The sequence below is a fragment of the Somniosus microcephalus genome, chromosome 10 (genome assembly GCF_052327205.1).
Source record: "Somniosus microcephalus isolate GS21.2 chromosome 10, FLI_Smic_1.0, whole genome shotgun sequence".
Taxonomy (NCBI): Eukaryota; Metazoa; Chordata; class Chondrichthyes; order Squaliformes; family Somniosidae; genus Somniosus; species Somniosus microcephalus.
The window spans coordinates 106318712-106336585 of NC_140996.1; the positions used below are offsets into that span (position 1 = coordinate 106318712).

Sequence of the window (17874 nt, forward strand, 5' to 3'; positions counted from 1 at the left end):
CTGACAACACTAAATTAGGTGGCACAGTAAGTAGTGTAGATGGGAGCAGAAACTTGCAAAGGTATAGGGATAGATTAAGTAAGTGGGGAAAACTATGACAAATGGTGTTCAATGCAGGAAAGTGTGAGGTCGTCTACTTTGGATCTAAGAAAGATAGATCAGAGTATTTTCTAAATGGCGTGAAGCTAGGAACTGTGGATGAGCAGAGAGATTCAGGGGTCCAGGTACAGAAATCACTAAAAGCTAGTGGACAGGTACAAAAAATAATTAAAAAGGCAAATGGAATGTTGGCCTTTATCTCATGGGGGCTGAAATACAAAGGGATGGAAGTGATGTTACAGCTGTACAGAGCTCTGGTTAGACCCCATCTGGTATATCACTTTCAGATCTGGGCACTACACCTCAGGAAGGATATATTGGCCTTGGATGGGGTGCAGCGCAGATTCACTAGAATGATATTGGGGCTAAAAGGGTTAAATTGTGATGAAGTTTAAGAAGGCAAATGGTATGTTGGCCTTCGTAGCAAGAGGGTTCGAGTACAGGAACAAGGATGTCTTGCTGCAGTTGTACAGGGCCTTGGTGAGACTGCACCTTGAGTATTGTGTGCAGTTTTGGTTGCCTTATCTGAGGAAGGATGTTCTTGCCATGGAAGGAGTGCAGCGAAGATTCACCAGGCTGATACCTGGGATGGCAGGAATGACGTATGAGGAGAGATTGAGTCGATTGGGCTTGTACTCACTGGAGTTTAGAAGATTGAGAGGGGATCTCATCGAAACCTATAAAATTCAGTCAGGCCTGGACAGACTAGATGCAGGAAGGATGTTTCCGATGGCCGGGGAGTCCAGAACCAGGGGTCATAGCCTAAGGATAAGGTGTAAGCCATTTAGGACTGAAATGAGGAGGAATTTCTTCACCCAGAGTGTGGTGAACCTGTGGAATTCTCTGCCACAGAGGGCGGTGGAGGCCAGTTCATTAAATATTTTCAAGAAGGAGTTGGATATATTTCTTAAGGCTAAAGGGATCAAGGGATATGGGGAGAAGGCAGGAACAGGGTACTGAATTTGGATGATCAGCCATGATCTCATTGAATGGCGGAGCAGGTTCGAGGGGCCGAATGGCCTGCTCCTGCTCCTATCTTCTATGTTTCTATGTTTCTAGGACAGGTTGCATAGACTAGGCTTGTATTCCTGAATTATAGAAAATTAAGGAGTGATCTAATTGAGGTGTTTAAGATGATCAAAGGTGCTGATAGGGTAGACAGAGAGAAACTATTTCCTTTGGTGGGGAGTCCAGAACAAGGGGGCATAACTTTAAAATTAGAGCTAGGCCGTTCAGGGGTGATGTCAGAAAGCACTTCTTCACACAACAGGTTGTAGAAATTTGGAACACTATCCCCAAAAAGCTGTTGAGGCTGGGTCAATTGAAGATTTCAAAACTGAGATTGATAAGATTTTTGTTAGGCAAGGTTATTAAGGGTTACAGAACAGGTAGATGGAGTTAAGATACAGATCACCCATGATCTAATTCAATAGTGGAACAGGCTTGAGGAGCTGAATGGCCTACTCCTGTTCCTATGTTTGAAATTGTTCACATAATCCATATAACATTTCCTCCTTGTACAAGTGGCCCATAACAATTTCCAATTATTAGAGATTCCTTCTCTGTTTTCACTATGTATATAGCATATTATGTTCTAAACCATATTAGAAAACAACTGAACGAGACAAAAGTCCTGAGAGAAGATGCACTGGGCTAATATGGATGTTTTTTCCTTTTCTAAACATTGAATGCAGCCCAGATATTGGGATAATAAAAAATCTCATTCTGCCAGCTGTAGAGATGCTCCCTAAAATGATTGGACGGCCTGAACCTGGCTTGGAGTGTGTATTGGTCCACAGCACTGTCCAAAATTAAGATTCCTATTACTTACAGTACGTTTGTAATGCAATGATGATGGCTGAGTAAATCTGTTTCTCCTATGACGTCAAGTGAACGATTTAGCAGCAGAGGGAATCCGTTGGGCCAAATGTTTCAGACACTCACCTGCAAGGACAGTTGGGCATAGAGTTTAACTGCAGCCACCCTCCGTTGTTATTTTTGAGGCCGAATAAGTCACAGATCTCAACAACAACTTCCATTTAAGTAGCGCATTTAACGTAGATTTAGCGCAGACTACCTGCTGTCAGATCCCGGCACTGCATCCTCCCTGTGTTTCTCTCTCCTAAACGTAGTAAATGCGCTTCTGCTGTTCAGTATTAAGGGATAAGCCCTGCTGGAACAAAAGATAAAGCTTTGATCTTTTGAAATCTAGTAGATGAGTTGATCCCTTGGAACACTAATACCTGTATCCAAATTCTCGCTGGGAGCTGCATAAATTACAGAAATATCCAGATATGGAATTACTAACTATTCTATACCACTCCAAAAATATCTCCCTCCCCTGATCGTACTCTGATTTAACTTATTTAGTTGCAATTTACATTTTCTAAAGCTAACATTTTGCTTATAGACTATAATGTTTCAGAAATCGTGAAGTAAATAGGTTAAAAGCACATTTCCGTTTGGCATCGCATTTTTTTTAATTTGGCTGTTGCAATAAAATGTTTCCGAGTATATACTTTTTAAATAACTTTTTTCTTAAAATGTATTTGAACCTTGAACGGATGTCACGGAGTAGGGTACTACTCTTGTACGTCTGCTATTTTTCTTGAGCTTAGCAGCAGACAGTTGTGATTGCCTTCCTCCTCCTGTGTGTGTGAGCCGGTGGATTGTTCTCTGCTGGACGGGACAGAAATAGAACGTGAGCCGGAGCTCGAGCTGCACATTAGACTGAGTCGAGTCATGGCCGCTCATGTTGATGACTCTTTTCCTTATCAAGGTCTTTTACCGAAAAAAGAGACTGGCGCTGCGTCTTTCCTCTCCCGGTACCCAGAGTACGACGGCAGAGGGATTCTCATCGCCATCCTAGACACGGGAGTGGATCCCGGAGCACAAGGACTCCAGGTAACGCGAGTGTAGTTCAGGCCCCAAGCCTCGGGCTCCCGTACTCAGCACACTGAAAAGACAACACCTCTCGCGTCGGAGGCCCCGCAGACTCGAGCCGCTCTGCCAAACAGCCACGTAGACATATTCAGTACAGCGATCAAGATTTTACACTACATTTTGTGTACTTAAGATAGTATCTGACTACAATCTGAATTTATGTTTATAAATTATTGGGAGGGTAGAAGTGCGAGTGATGATCAACACTGAGTTGGCCTGTTCCAAATTTACTAATCTAACACTTTGCTCTCACCAATGACTTGTCAGTGGGGTTATTAATTCTTGCACAATTATTCACTCGTTTTAATATTATCCCACATAATTAGTATAGTGGAAGCATAACTCAATGGACCTGGGTATATTAGACATTGCATTCACTGTTTTTAATTTAAGCCCTTTCCCCCCATACCTTGAACAATTTAAGTTTATTGTGATGACTGGAAGAGGGTTGCAAAGATTTACGTTGTCATATTTGTCATACAATATTTTTCATCTCACCTATGTAAACACATTTTGAATTATTAAATTAGAAGGCATGACCAAAATCTATTTTTAAAGTGTTTTACATTTATTAAGCACATGGGCTCTCATAACTGGAAATAGTGCCACATGCTCAATTATGTTTGATCAATCAAGCTATTCATGTAACTGACACTGGATATAATGGCTGTGAAAGATACTTAGAAAAGCAAAAATTGAAAATTATTCTCAAATAATTTTTTAATGTGATGGACATTACACTGTTTCAAGAAGGTGTGAGTGTGAGATTTGAGCAGTCACCAGTGAGTTTCTATGGTAAATTATGAGTGATAATTACAAGTGTAACAAATTCAGACTGGTACATTGAATATACTGTAATATTTGATGTCTAACACATTTTTCTAGGCCTGTAAGTGAATCATCAGTTGTTGGGAACTTTTGTCCTTTTTAATTGAATTATGATGCAGGAAAGTAAATTAATTTACAGTGTATATATAACTGGTACTAGATGGAGTCTGAGTAATTTATAATAACTTAAAAATTAATTTAAAAGTATGGAGTTTTATTGATGTCTGGAAAAAAATGTTGGGGAGATATATAATTGTTAAAAGTATCGTGTGTGGTGCACCTTTCCTGTGCACAAACCTTATTTCCTGGATTTTACAGCAACATTTATAATGGCAGTTGGGAAGAAAACATTCTATGTAAACGGTTGCCTCTATCACAGTGTAGATGGCAACAAGAACAGGTCAGAGGCTAGGTATTCTGTGGCGAGTGTCTCACCTCCTGCCCCCCCCCCCCCCCCCCCCCCCCCCCCCCCCCCCCCCCCCCCCCCCCCCCCCCCCCCCCCCCCCCCCCCCCCCCCCCCCAAGCCTTTCCACCATCTACAAGGCACAAGTAAGGAGTGTGATGGAATACTCTCCACTTGCCTGGATGAGTGCAGCTCCAACAACACTCAAGAAGCTCGACACCATCCAGGAAAAAGCAGCCCGCTTGATTGGCACCCCATCCACCACCTTAAACATTCACTCCCTCCACCATCGGTGTACCGTGGCTGCAGTGTGTACCATCTACAAGATGCAGCAACTTGCCAAGGCTTCTATGGCAGCACCTCTCAAACCCGCGACCTCTTCCACCTAGAAGGACAAGGGCAGCAGGCGCTTGGGAACACCACCACCTCCAAGTTCCCCTCTAAGTCATACACCAACCTGACTTAGAAGTATATCGCCAATCCTTCTTCATTGTTGGGTCAAAATCCTGGAACTCCCTCCCTAACAGCACTGTGGGAGTACCTTCACCACACGGACTGCGGCGGCTCAGCACCACCTTCTCAAGGGCAATTAGGGATGGGTAATAAATGCTGGCCTTGCCAGTGACGCCCACATCCCAGAAACGAATTTTTAAAAATGCAGGTTCATGCCATTCGGTGATGCTGTAGGGCAAATTGCCTAGGAGAGCCACCTAACTCCAAGCTGCCATTTTTTTCACCCAATGTGAAGGTAACTTTAATTTTTAATTCAATCTGTCTCATTTCATTTATTTTTTTATTTATTTTCCTTTATCATTCTCTCTTGCCAGCACCTGAAGTTCTTCACAATTCCCACCCATATTGTAGCCTCAGCCCATGGGCCAATTTTCTTCCTTAGTCAGTGCCTTGCACCACAACTCTTCTCTCCAGACCCGGACCAGGATTCAGCCTCATTTCTCTTCGCTGCTTCCCAGATACTGTACTCTTCCCTTCTCGTGTCACCTCAGCTTTCTGCACTCTTTCCCACATCTTCAGCCGGGCAGCAGTATCAACATTTAAAGGCAAATCGTGTCTGATAAACTTGATTGAGTTTTTTGATGACATAACAGAGAGAGTTGATGTTGTATATATGGACTTTCAAAAGGCATTTGATGAAGTGCAACATAATAGACTTGTTAGCAAAATTGAAGCCCATGGCATTAAAGGGCCAGTGGCAGCGTAGCTGAGGAATTGGCTAAGCGACAGAAAGCAGGGAACAGTGGTGAATAGTTGTTTTTTAGACTGGAAGGAAATATACAGTGGTGTCCCCCAGGGGTCAGTATTAGGACCACTGCCCTTTTAAAAATATATTAATGACCTGGACTTTGGTATAAAGGGTATCATTTCAAAGTTTGCAGATGACACAAAACTTGGAAATATAGTAAACAGTGAGGAGGATAGTACCAGACTTCAGGAGGACACAGACAGATTGGTAAAATGGGCAGACACATGGCAGATTGAATTTAATAGAGAAGTGTGAAGTGATGTATTTTGGAAGGAAGAATGAGGAGAGGCAATATAAATTACATGGTACAATTTTGAAGGGCATTCAGGAACAGAGAGACCTGGGTATTCACATATACACAATCCTTTGAAGGTGGCAGGACAAGTTGAGAAGGCTGTTTTTAAAAAGAGGATCGTGGTGGATTTTTTCAACCCTTCTGGAATGATCAGAAGTTTCCCTGAATCGTAGATGCCTCCCTCAAGCACAGCTTCCAGCAGCCCGAGCGATTAGTGATTTAATTTTCCCACCGTAGTGGGAAGTTCATCACTGGCTGCTGTCAGAGAAGCCTCTGGCTCAGTGATGTCACCCGACTAATGCCGCAGAGAGCCACAACTGCATGGAGTGCGATCGGGAGGGGAGAGGTGGGGATCTGAAATCGTACAGGGCTCTGAAATCAGACAGGCCTCTGACATGGGGGTGGGGGCTCTGAAATTGGCGGGGGGGTGGAATTTGAAATCTAGGGGGGTGGTTCAAGTGGCGGAAGACTGGGGAATGGGGCCTCAGGGAGGAGTGGGAGACTGGGGATCAGGGGGAGAAATGGGGGTTGGGGGGAGAGATGAGACTGGGCAGTGGGGGCTCAGGCGAGACTGGGGAATGGGATGGGCATGGGGCCCAGCATTTCCTGCAGAGCCAGGAGCAGCAGCAGCAACGTGGTGAGTGGAAGCGGCACTGAGAGCGGAGCATCCAATAAAGGGGTGAGGGAATCCTGGGGACCTTATTGTGGATAAATAGTGAAAGGTTTTTTCTACTGTTGGGCAAATGTGGAACTAGGGAACAGAAACCAAGGATTCACACTGGAAGAAACAAGGGAGGAGGAAGGTTCTTGAACTGAAGGCTATTGGACTGTGGGATGCTTCACCAAATGTGGCTACTGAGGTAGACTAAAACTTAATTTCAAAGAAAATAGGATAAATATTTGAAAAAGAGGAATATAAGAAGATCTTGGGTGGGGTGGAGGTGTGGAAATTGGGTTACAGGAGAGAGTGCCAGCACTGGGGCTGAATGGCCTCCTCCTGTGCTGTAATTTCTATAATTCTATGAAAACCCTCTTTCTTTTTATTTGGTCCAAGCTCAGGGAGTGGTTTAGAAATGTTGGTGCTAAGCTGAGTTTAGCAGGATGTTCCCTGTGAGAAGTGCCCCAAACACTGAGCCCGCTGTCCTTTGTACAATCTCTTGGTTTGGTTCAGGTCAGTCTACTGGCTGGTTTTGACATGTGAAGTCCAAGTGCAGATCAGCTCTGACTGAGGTTGCCAGTTCGGAGTTGCCACCTTCACACGGAACCGGAGTCCAAACCAGAGTCCAAGGAGATAGATCGGGCCTGTTAAAAGTGGCATCGACTGGGGAGCCTGACAGCACCTTGTGCAGCGCAGGGGGATTCTGTCTATGGTTTCAGGGTGAATATCAGCAGGTTACAGGATTACTACTAGCTACAGGTAGGATATCGGGGTCATCCAGCTTGGTGGGACTGCAGAGAATCACCTGCAATGGCTTCTCATCCTGCTCCCACACCATTACCTCTGATGTCCCCAAGGATTTATCCTTGGCCCCCTCCTATTTCTCATCTACATGCTACCTCTCGGTGACATCTGAAAACACGTCAGGTTTCACATATACGCTGACGACACCCAGCTCTACCTCACCACCACCTCTCTCAATTGTAAGACTGATCGTCCGACACCCAGTACTGAATGAGCAAAAATCCCCTCCAGCTAAATATTGGGAAGACTGAAACCATTGTCCTAGCTCCCCGCCACAAACTCCATTCCCGAGCCACCAACTCCATCCCTCTCCCTAGCAAATGTCTGAGGCTGAACCAGTCTGTTCACAACCTTGGTGTCGTATTTGACACCAAGATGAGCTTCACACCACATATCCGCACCATCACTAAGTCCGCCTATTTCCACCTCGAACATCGCCCGACTATGCCTCTGCCTCAACTCGCCTGCTGCTGAAACCCTCATCCATTCTTTTGTTATCTCTAGACTTGACTATTCCAACACACTCCTGGCCGGCCTCCCATCTTCCACCCGACATAAACTTAAGCTCATCCAAAACTCTGCCCGTATTCTAACTCGCACCAAGTCCTGTTCATCCATCGTCCCTGTGCTCGCTGACCTACTTTGGCAACGCCTCGATTTTAAAATTCTCATCCTTTTTTTCAGATCCCTCCATGGCTTCGCCCCTCCCTATCTCTGTAATCTCCTCCAGCCCTACAACCCTCCAAGATCTCTGTGCTCATCCAATTCTGGCCCATTGCGCATCCACGATTTTAATCGTTCCACCATTAGTGGCCATTAAGCTGCTGAGGCCCTTAACTCTGGAATTCCCTCCCTAAACCTCTCTGCCTCTCTACCTCTCTTTCCTCTTTTAAGATGCTCCTTAAAAACCTACGTCTGACCAAACTCTGTGCTAATACCCCCTTAAGTGGCTCGGTGTCAAACGTTGTTTGATAATGCTCCTGTGAAGTGCCTTGGGATGTTTTACTACATTAATGGTGCGCAATGAATGCAAGTAGTTTTTGTTGGGGAAATTACACCTACCTATAACTGTCAGTGAGTTATTGTATTACTGTTGGTTATGAGGGGAATCTGAATGTTCCCACTGTTACTGTTAGTTGTCAGTGCAATTTCAGTGAGTAACCATTAGTTCATCAAAGTTGCTCCCACCTCTGCTTTCCCCTCTGCGAATTGCTCCTTCACCTTTGCTTACCCCTCCTCTCCGCCCTCGGTTACCTCTTTTCGCCTACTCACTCTTGGTTCTTGGAACTTGTCCCCAACAATTGCTGATGCATAACCACAAGCAAAAATACTCAACTACAGGGGACCCAACCGTTATAAGGTAAATGCAATAATATTTGTAAAAGTCACGCAGTCAGAAGTAACGCAATCAAACCTAGGAATGATTCCAACCAGAGTTGGCAAACCTACCTGGGCTTTAGAAATAGAGGCATAGCATACAAAAGTAAGGAAGTTATGCTAAACCTTTACAAATCACTAGTTAGGCCTTAGCTGGAGTATTGTGTCCAGTTTTGGGCACCACACTTTAGGAAGGATGTTAAGGCCTTGAAGTGGGTGCAGAGGAGATTTACTAGAATGGTACCAGGGATGAGGGACTTCAGTTATGTGGAGAGACTGGAGAAGCTGGGATTATTCTCCTTAGAGCAGAGAAGGTTAAGGGGAGATTTAATAGAGATGTTCAAAATTCTGGGTTTTGAGAGAGTAAATAAAGAGAAACTGTTTCCACTGGAGGAGTGTCTTAAAGGAGAAAAGGGAGGTAACCAGACGACACAGATTTCAAATACAGTAAGTGGCAAAAGAACCAGAGGGGAGATGAGAGGTTTTTTTACACAGTGAGTTGTTGTGATCTGGAATTCACTGCATGAAAGGGTGGTGGGAGCAGAATCAATAATAACTTTCAAAAGGGAATTGGATAAATACTTGAACAGGAAAAAATTGCAGGGCTTTGGGGAAAGAGCAGGGGAGTGGAACTAATTGGATAGCTCTTTCAAAGAGTTGGCACAGGCCCGATGGGCCAAAAGACCCCCTTCTGAAAAGAAATTACACAAGGCCATCTGTTTTTTTTCACATCATTAGTCAATGTATGCTTAGTATTTTGCATAAAATACTGAGTTTGAAACATTTTTTCTAACTTCCTGGAGTACTGCGTACAGTTTTGGTCTCCTTATTTAAGGAAGGCTATACTTGCATTGGAGGCAGTTCAGAGAAGATTCACTAGGTTGATTCCAGAGATGAAGGGGTTGTCTTATGAAGAAAGGGTGAGCAGGTTGGGCCTATACTCATTGGAGTTTAGAAGAATGAGGGGATCTTATTGAAACATATAAGATTCTGAAGGGGCTTGACAGGGTAGATGCAGAGAGGATGTTTCCCCTCGTGGGGGACTCTAGAACTGGGGGGCATAGTTTCAGAATAAGGGGGTACCCATTTAAAACGGAAATGAGGACTTTCTTCCCTCAGAGGGTAGTGAATCTTTGGAATTCTCTTCCCCAGAGACCTGTGGAGGCTGGGTCATTGAATATATTTAAGGTGGAGTTAGACAGATTTTTGAATGGTAAAGGAGTCAAGCGTTATGGGGAGCGGGCAGGGAAGTGGAGTTGAGGCCATGATCTTATTGAATGGTGGAGCAGGCTCGAGGGACCAAATGACGACCTACTGCTCCTACGTCTTAGGTTCTTATGTTCCATAACACATCAAAATACAATAATATGGGAAGTAGTTATTTGGTGATTTTAAGTAGTTAAAACAGGTCACTAATGCGAGAACATATTGTAGATAAAGAGTGAACTTGCATTTATATAATACCTTCTCATGTTTCTCAAGATGTCCTAAATCACTCCATATACAATGAATTGCTTTGAAGTGCAGTTACAGGTAAAAAGAAATGCATTAATTTTGCAGTTATAAATGTCATTGTCTCGAAGATGCTGCTAATGTTGCTGTTGACTACTGCCAGTAAGTATGTAGGAGTGCATGTCGAAGATTTCCTATCTAGCTTTCCCCTGTACATGGCATTTGTAATTGCGCAGTTACACTAAGGAGCTTAAGGGAATGGAGCATCCAGCTTGTGTAACATCTTTCCTCAATACTGCACCTTTTGTTGCTACTGCTGAGTCCGTAAATGCTCCTTTAGAGGTTTACCATATTTTATGTAGTCATGTATATTTCTCTACCTGATCTGTTGCTTGTACTTCGATTATAAAAGTTTGGTGAAGCAAAAATAAATGTGCACTTATTTTGACATATAGACGATCTGTTCATATCACTAAAAAGAGCCTATATATAGTATTACTAGCTGGGGGGAGCCCGGCTTTGCCAGGGCTGTTTTGGGCTGGGCGGTTTAAATCGAGTGCCAGGCTTTGGGCCCTGTCTGTGTCCCTCTGTGAATCTGCTGGCGGGCAACATTTCTACCTTTTAATACCTTGAAAGATGAAAGTGAAACTACTTATAAAACGTTTTTGGTAAATCTTATGTTATTTTTAAAAGAGATACTGGGCCAGAAATTCCAGAACGGGGCTTGCAGCGCGTGCAAGCCCCGTATTTGCACTTACCCCGCGCTCCTGCCGATCAGCTTCTGGGACGCCTGAACTTGGAGAAATAGAAAGCACATTCCCGGGCAGCGTATGACGTCACGCCGCCCAGGAGTGCAGCCAGCGCGGACCCAGGAGCGTGCAGTGTAAGTGAGACACGCCCCTTGAGGTCTCAGTTTCACTGGACACGCCCCCAATGTTTCTGTCAAGCTGCTTTGCTTTTTTACATGCAAAGCAGCAGTTTAAATAGGTTTTTGGAAGTTTTTTGAAGATTTTGGTAACTTTTATAAACTTTTAAAAATGTTTACATTATTTTGAGTAATCTGAAGTAGTTTTAAAGAGAATTAAAGCAATTTAAAGACTTTTAAAAGCCCTAAAAGAATTGTTTTAATTCCATTTATTTATTTAGCAATGTCGTCGTCATACGTGTCTTCACACTGTTCCCTTTGGGGAACTGTATGAAGTGGTGGAAGGATTTATGGCCATGATTAACGCTCATTCCGTGACCGTAACCATCTTTGAACCAGCCATTAGGGCGGTTAGTCCTATGGCGGGAGGTTTTTACGGGCTCCCACAAGCTATCCCACTGGATGTCAACCCAGAATTTAGGGCCGGAGCTCCGACTCCACTTGCAGGGACTGTCTGGAGCGGGGTTCGAAACCCTACCCTGATCTGGCCCAGCGGCGGGGATCCTACCGCTATGACAAAGGCCCAATCCGATTAGCAACGTGAAATGGCAGCATAGGGCTCCAGTCACGGGGAGGGAAAAGGCGCAGGAAACGTATGGGTGTCACCTTTTGTGCGGAGTGGGCCTTTTGCGTAGCAGTAAGCATCCCCGCCGCTGGGCCAGAAGGAGTAGGGTTTTGAACCCCACTCCAGACAGTCCCCGGCAAGTGGAGTCGGAGTTCCAACTTTAAATTCTGGGTGGACATCCAGCGGGATACTTGCGTCCGTGGGTGTTGGTGCCCCCCCCCCCCCCCAGATGGGTTGTGGGAGCCCGTAAAACCCTCCCACCATAGGACTAACCACCCTAATGGCTGGTTCAAAGATGGTTACGGTCACGGAATGAGCGTTAATCACGGCCATAAATCCTTCCACCACTTCATACAGTTCCCCAAAGGGAACAGTGTGAGGATACGTACGATGATGACCTCTTGCGCAATGCACCTCCTTGGACCCTCAGTCGCAGATGCGAGGGGGCAAGTCGTGCAAGTGTTAAATTTTTTATTTTATTGACATGTAAAATGTTGGCCCAATAATTCCCTTCCAAATGCGCTAGTACGGTCGGGGTACTTACGCATCTGGCCGGATGAAATGCCGGTTTTCAGCATGCACAGTGCATGTGGGGAAAACCGGCATTTCCTGTCCTCTGAACGAAGGGGTTCAGAGGCAGAACGCGTGCGACTGCACATGCAGCGCGTGCGCAGTATAATTCGCCGCTTTCATTAATGCTTTCAGTGAGGTCCAGTCATTACAACTTACACATGAAAAAAGCATGGGTACAGTTGCTACAGAGGCTGCGGAGGAAGATATTTCTTATCGTGGAGCTTCTGTATGTCTGTATATATTCCTTTGCGTGTTATGTATATATTCCTTTACTTATGTGTATGAATGTATTATTTAATTATGACTTTCAGAGAAAGTAAACTTATTGGAAAATCATAATTAAAAACATACATTCATAGTAAAGGAATATAAAACATACATACATATACGTAAAGGAATATATGTGGACATACATACATAACTCATTCTCACATTCCATTCACACAGCCACAATTGCTCCTTCTACCTACCGTTCTGAAAACCCTTTAAAAAAATTTAAAAAAATTTTACTTTAAAACTTACTTAAAATTTCTTAAAATAACTTTCCTCCCTTTCCCAAACAAAAATATTGCATTTCAAAAGCTCCACGATAAAATATATCTTCCTCCGCAGCCAATGAACCACTTTACACTTGCTTTTTTTCAGTGTAACTTCTAAGGACTTAACCTCACGGATTTCATGAATGAAATCCACGAAGTTCACTGCGCAAGCGCTGCCTGTGCAGTCGCACGCGCTCGAGGTCTGGAAATGCCGGCGTTCCCCGCATGCGCTGTTCATGCTGAACGCCGGCATTTCCAACGGCCAGAAGCGTGAGTAAGCCGACCGTACTCACGCTTCTGGCCTGGAATTTCTGGCCCACTAACTTTCAAAGTAGTTTGAGCTGGAAGCTGAAGGAGGCACTGAAACAATGGCTGCCAGATCCCCGAGATGAAAACAATTAGCCCCGCCCACACACACACACACACACACCGATTGGCCAACCATCAGGGGACCGTACTGTAGGATTGGTCAATCGTGACGGCACAGGATTGGTCGAACCTTGACGTCAGTCAATCAATGCTAGCAGATAATGAGTTTAATTTTGAAGGTTTTTTGCATAAGGCGCGAACAATTTTCGTCCGACCGAAAAGTAAATACGCTTACCAGCGTCCCGGAAGCGTAAGCTTTCTTCGGAGGTAACGCGCGCGTAGGTACGCGGTATAACTTTCGAGCGCATAGCCGGACAGACGTACACCCGAGGACAGACAGAAGGACAGACAGACAGAACGATTCCTTTATCTTATATAGATAGATAGATAGATAGATGTAAAAGTGTTACTGATGAAACACACCCAATTTTCAGACATTTGATGGTGTTAATCATGCTGAAAGACTAATGAAATGAGCTGCATGGTTTATCAAAGCATTTCCTGTGTTTAGAAATTACAATATTGTATTATGGCTGAGAATAGATACTGCAGTCTGTAAAGTTGCTGTTTGCAGAGTGTAATTACAGTTTGAGGTTTGCTTAACTGAAAATAAACTTTATTTGCAGGCCACAAGTGATGGAAAGCCTAAAATTGTTGACATTATAGATACCACAGGCAGTGGGGATGTGAACACATCCACTGTATTGGAGCCAAAGGATGAGAAAATTATTGGCCTTTCAGGAAGGACTCTTAAGGTAATAATGGAGCACTTTAAAAGTTTGTAATTTTTGTGCCATTTATATTTCAAAACAGCATTGTGGACAAGAGTTTCTGCTAGGTCGCGCTGTTTTTTTTCAGCGCAATTCGCCCCAAATCGGCCAAACTAGCATGAAAGATCGAGCAATTTAAAGTGCAAATTACGTCCAGCGCAAATCGAGTTTCCGCGATCTTTTGTGCTAGTTTAAAAACCATCATGCTAGAAGCTGGCCCCGCCCACAAAACTGGCCATGCACCCAGATTGAATTAATGACCATTGCGAGTTTCCGCTAACTGTGTCTGTTTGCGGGCCTTCAAGGAGGCTCTTAAAATTAAGCTTTTTTTTTAGGCGCAAGGACATTAATAGACACTTTTTAAAAGCTTTCAAATTTTTTAAAATTTACTAAAACACTGTATGTAACGAGTAAATGGTTGTGTATAGTTTTTTAAGCCTTTTCAGTTATTTAAAATTGGGTTACTCACAGGTGGTAGACTAGACACTCTGATTAAAAATGCTTATTTTTTGTGATAAACCCATTTTCAGCTATATTAATAAAATGGCACCAGGTTACCATTCTTAAATATATCAAGGAATATATTTAATGCAACATTTAAAAAAAAATATTTTCCAAAAAGCTGGTTCATGAAAGATTTTACATTTGGTGATATGCAAATGAGTTTGAGTGGCAATTTGAGTAAAAAAACACTTCTGAAAACTGACGCAATTTGCGCCCGGCTCGTCGATTGCACGCAAAGCGGAAACTCTTGGCCTGTGTGTATGTGCAGTTGTTAGGCTTCAGATGCCCACGAGCTACTCGAGCCATGTCACAATTTGACATCCTCATCCCATTGATTATACCCCTGCTTTGTAATAAACCTCAAACTAACTGTGCTGCACATAATCACTGTGCATATATCTAATGCATATCCCATACAGTACAAAGTAAATAATTTTGTACTAAAAGTTGCAATTGTTTAAATACTCCAAATAGTTCCAGCGAAGTTGCACACAGGCTTTATATATGTATAATATAATAAAATATCTATATTGTATAATAATTTCAATAGATAGGACATCTGTTTGATTGAAAACTCTTTTTAAGATTGATCTTACATTTATATGTCTTTCATCTTTCATGACCTCAGAACAATAATTTTGTTATTCATACTTATCTCCTTGGACTGTCTATAGATTTCCACTTCCTTTCCATAATTGCGGGTACTTTAGTACTGTTGTAATGTAGTGAAATGCAGCAGCCAGTTTGCACACAGCACGATCTCACGAATGGCAATGAGATAAGTGGCCAAATAATAAGAACATAAGAATTAGGAGCAGGAGTAGGCCATAAAGCCCCTCGAGCCTGCTCCGCCATTCAGTAAGATCATGGCTGATCTTTGACTTCACTTTCCTGCCCGATCTCCATATCCCTTGATTCCCCCAGTGTCCAGAAATATCTCTATCTCAGCCTTGAATATACTCAACGATTCAGCATCCCCAGCCCTTTGGGATAGAGAATTCCAAAGATTCACAACCCTCTGAGTGAAGAAATTCCTCCTCATCTCAGTCTTAAATGGCCGACCCCTTATCCTGAGAATATGCCCCCAAGTTGTAGACTCTCCAGCCAGGGGAAACAATCTCTCAGCAGCTACCCTGTAAATCTCCTTCAGAATCTTATGTTTCAATGAGATCCCCTCTCATTCTTCTAAACTCTAGAGAGTATAGGCCCAGTCTACTCAATCTCTCCTCATAGGACAATCCTCTCATCCTAGGAATCAATCTAGTGAACCTTAGTTGCACTGCCTCCAAGGCAAGTATATCCTTCCTCAGATAAGGAGACCAAAACTGTACACAGTACTCCAGGTGTGGTCTCACCAAAGCCCTGTACAAGTGTACCAAGACTTCCTTACTCTTATACTCCAACCCCCTTGCAATAAAGGCCAACATGCCATTTGCCTTCCTAATTGCTTGCTGCACCTGCATGCTAACTCTCTCTCTTTCCTGTACGAGGACACCTAAATCTCTCTAAACACCAACATTTAATAGTTTCTCACCATTTATAAAATATTCTGTGTTTCTGTTCTTCCTACCAAAGTGAATAACCTCATTTGCGCACATTCTACGCTATCTGCCATCTTATTGCCCACTCACAGGCTCTGTGTCCTCACAGCTTACTTTCCCACCTAGCTTTATATCATCAACAAACTTGGATACATTACACTTGGTCCCTTCATCTAAGTCATTAATATAGATTGTAAATAGCTGAGGCCCCAGCACTGATCCTTGCAGCACTCTACTAGTTACAGCCTGCCAACCGGAAAATGACCCGTTTATCCCTATTCTGTTTTCTGTCCTTTAACCAATCCTCTATCCATGCTAATGTATTACCCCCCAACCCCATGAGCTCTTATCTTGCGTAGCAACCTTTTACCAATCTGTTTTAGTGGCATTGGTTGTGAGTTAAATGTTGGCCAGTTCACCGGGAGAACTTCCCTGCTCTTCTTCAAATAGTGCCCTGTGTTTTTTTTATGCCCACCTGAAAAGTTTGTCTTTTTCAAAAGACAGCACCTCCAACAGTGTAGCACTGCGTGCAGCACTCCATAGGTGTATCAGCCTAAATTTTGTGCTCAAGCTCTGGAGTGGGTCTTGAAACCAAAACCACCTAACTTAGAAATAAGAGTGCTACCACTGTGCCACAGCTGGCACGCAGTACCTGTTAGTATATGTTAGTCCCGTTGGTGGGCCACGATATGACACTCAGTAGCTGCCATTTTATAGTAAGAGCAATGTGATACTGACCAGATAATCTGTTTTTGTTATGTTGACTGAGGAATAAATATTGTCCAGGACATCGGGATAACTCCCCTGCTCTTCTTCGAAATAGTGCCATGGGATCTTTTATATCCAAGAGAGTGACAGGGCCTCGGTTTAACGTCTCATCAGAAAGATGGCACCTCCGCCAATGCAGCACTGCCTTGGCACTGCTCTGGAGTGTTAGCCTAGACTTTTGTGCTGAAGTCTCTGGAGTGGGACTTGAACCCACAACCTTCTGACTCCGAGGCGAGAGTGCTACCCACTAAGGGGAGGGGGAAGGAGACTGTGATTGGAGTAAGGGGTGAGCGAGTGTTTTTGTGGTGTTGTTCAATTTTTAACTAATCATCTCACCTCTGTTTTGTTAACTGAAATGGTAATTGCTAATTATTGTTTACACCATTTTTTGTGTACATAAACCCAGACAGGCTGGGATGAGCGACAGACAGAGGGACAGTTCATGTTAATGTTAGTTCAATTTTCAAAAACGCACATCAGTTGAATTTTGAAGCCATCTAATTATCTCACCTGTGTTTGGTTGACAGTTAGAAAAGGTCAGTGCTATTTGCTTGTCAGACAGAGATACTAATTTATAATACCTGAGACAGAGAGGGGGAGAGACAAGCAAATAAATACATAGAAAGGTAGATATGCAATTTCTTCCTCATTCTAATTTTGATTTTTTTTTAAACAAGTTGAATTTTGAAATGGAGGGAGAAGAGAAAAACTAGTTGAGGGCACTGTTCCCTCTAAGGTGCGCGGCCGCGCACAAGTCCCTGAGCTACCCTGCACCTCAATTCAAAGACTGCACAGAGAGCAGGCGGCTGGAGCAGAGGAGGGGCAATACAGTTTTTCTTACCCTCTTCAATGATGTCATTAAACATACAACAAAACATAATAAAATAAACCCTTAATTCCAACCGGAGCTCAAATGAGAAAGTGAATAAAGTGGTTAAACTTCCTAAGAAGGCGGTGAGGTTATCTATCCCCAGCCTTGGCGATGAGTTGGGATCAGTTTTGGAGAAGTTGTTTCCTCTTTTTCTGCTCCTATTCCCTCTGTCTCTCAGACTCTGAGGTACAAACGGGGACACAAACTTTTTCCCCTCTTTCATAACATGATTTAAATAATTCTGATAAACTCTTTCAAAAAGGGGACAACACCTGGCAAAATTTAACTGGAACTTACCGCGGGACACTCAATGGGGCATCTCTCTCTTT

The 17874-nt window shown here is 43.5% G+C and overlaps 1 protein-coding gene across 1 annotated transcript in view; it reads left to right on the forward strand.

Annotated features, from left to right (window-relative positions):
- Positions 1-2729: 2729 nt before the first annotated feature.
- The window catches only part of tpp2 (tripeptidyl peptidase 2), a 222366-nt gene continuing 207221 nt past the window's right edge, over positions 2730-17874 (forward strand). The window contains exons 1-2 of the mRNA XM_085998280.1: positions 2730-3003; positions 13718-13846. Of these exons, the coding sequence (XP_085854406.1) occupies positions 2842-3003; positions 13718-13846 (291 nt within the window). The 5' untranslated portion in view covers positions 2730-2841. The remainder of the gene's footprint in view (positions 3004-13717; positions 13847-17874) is intronic.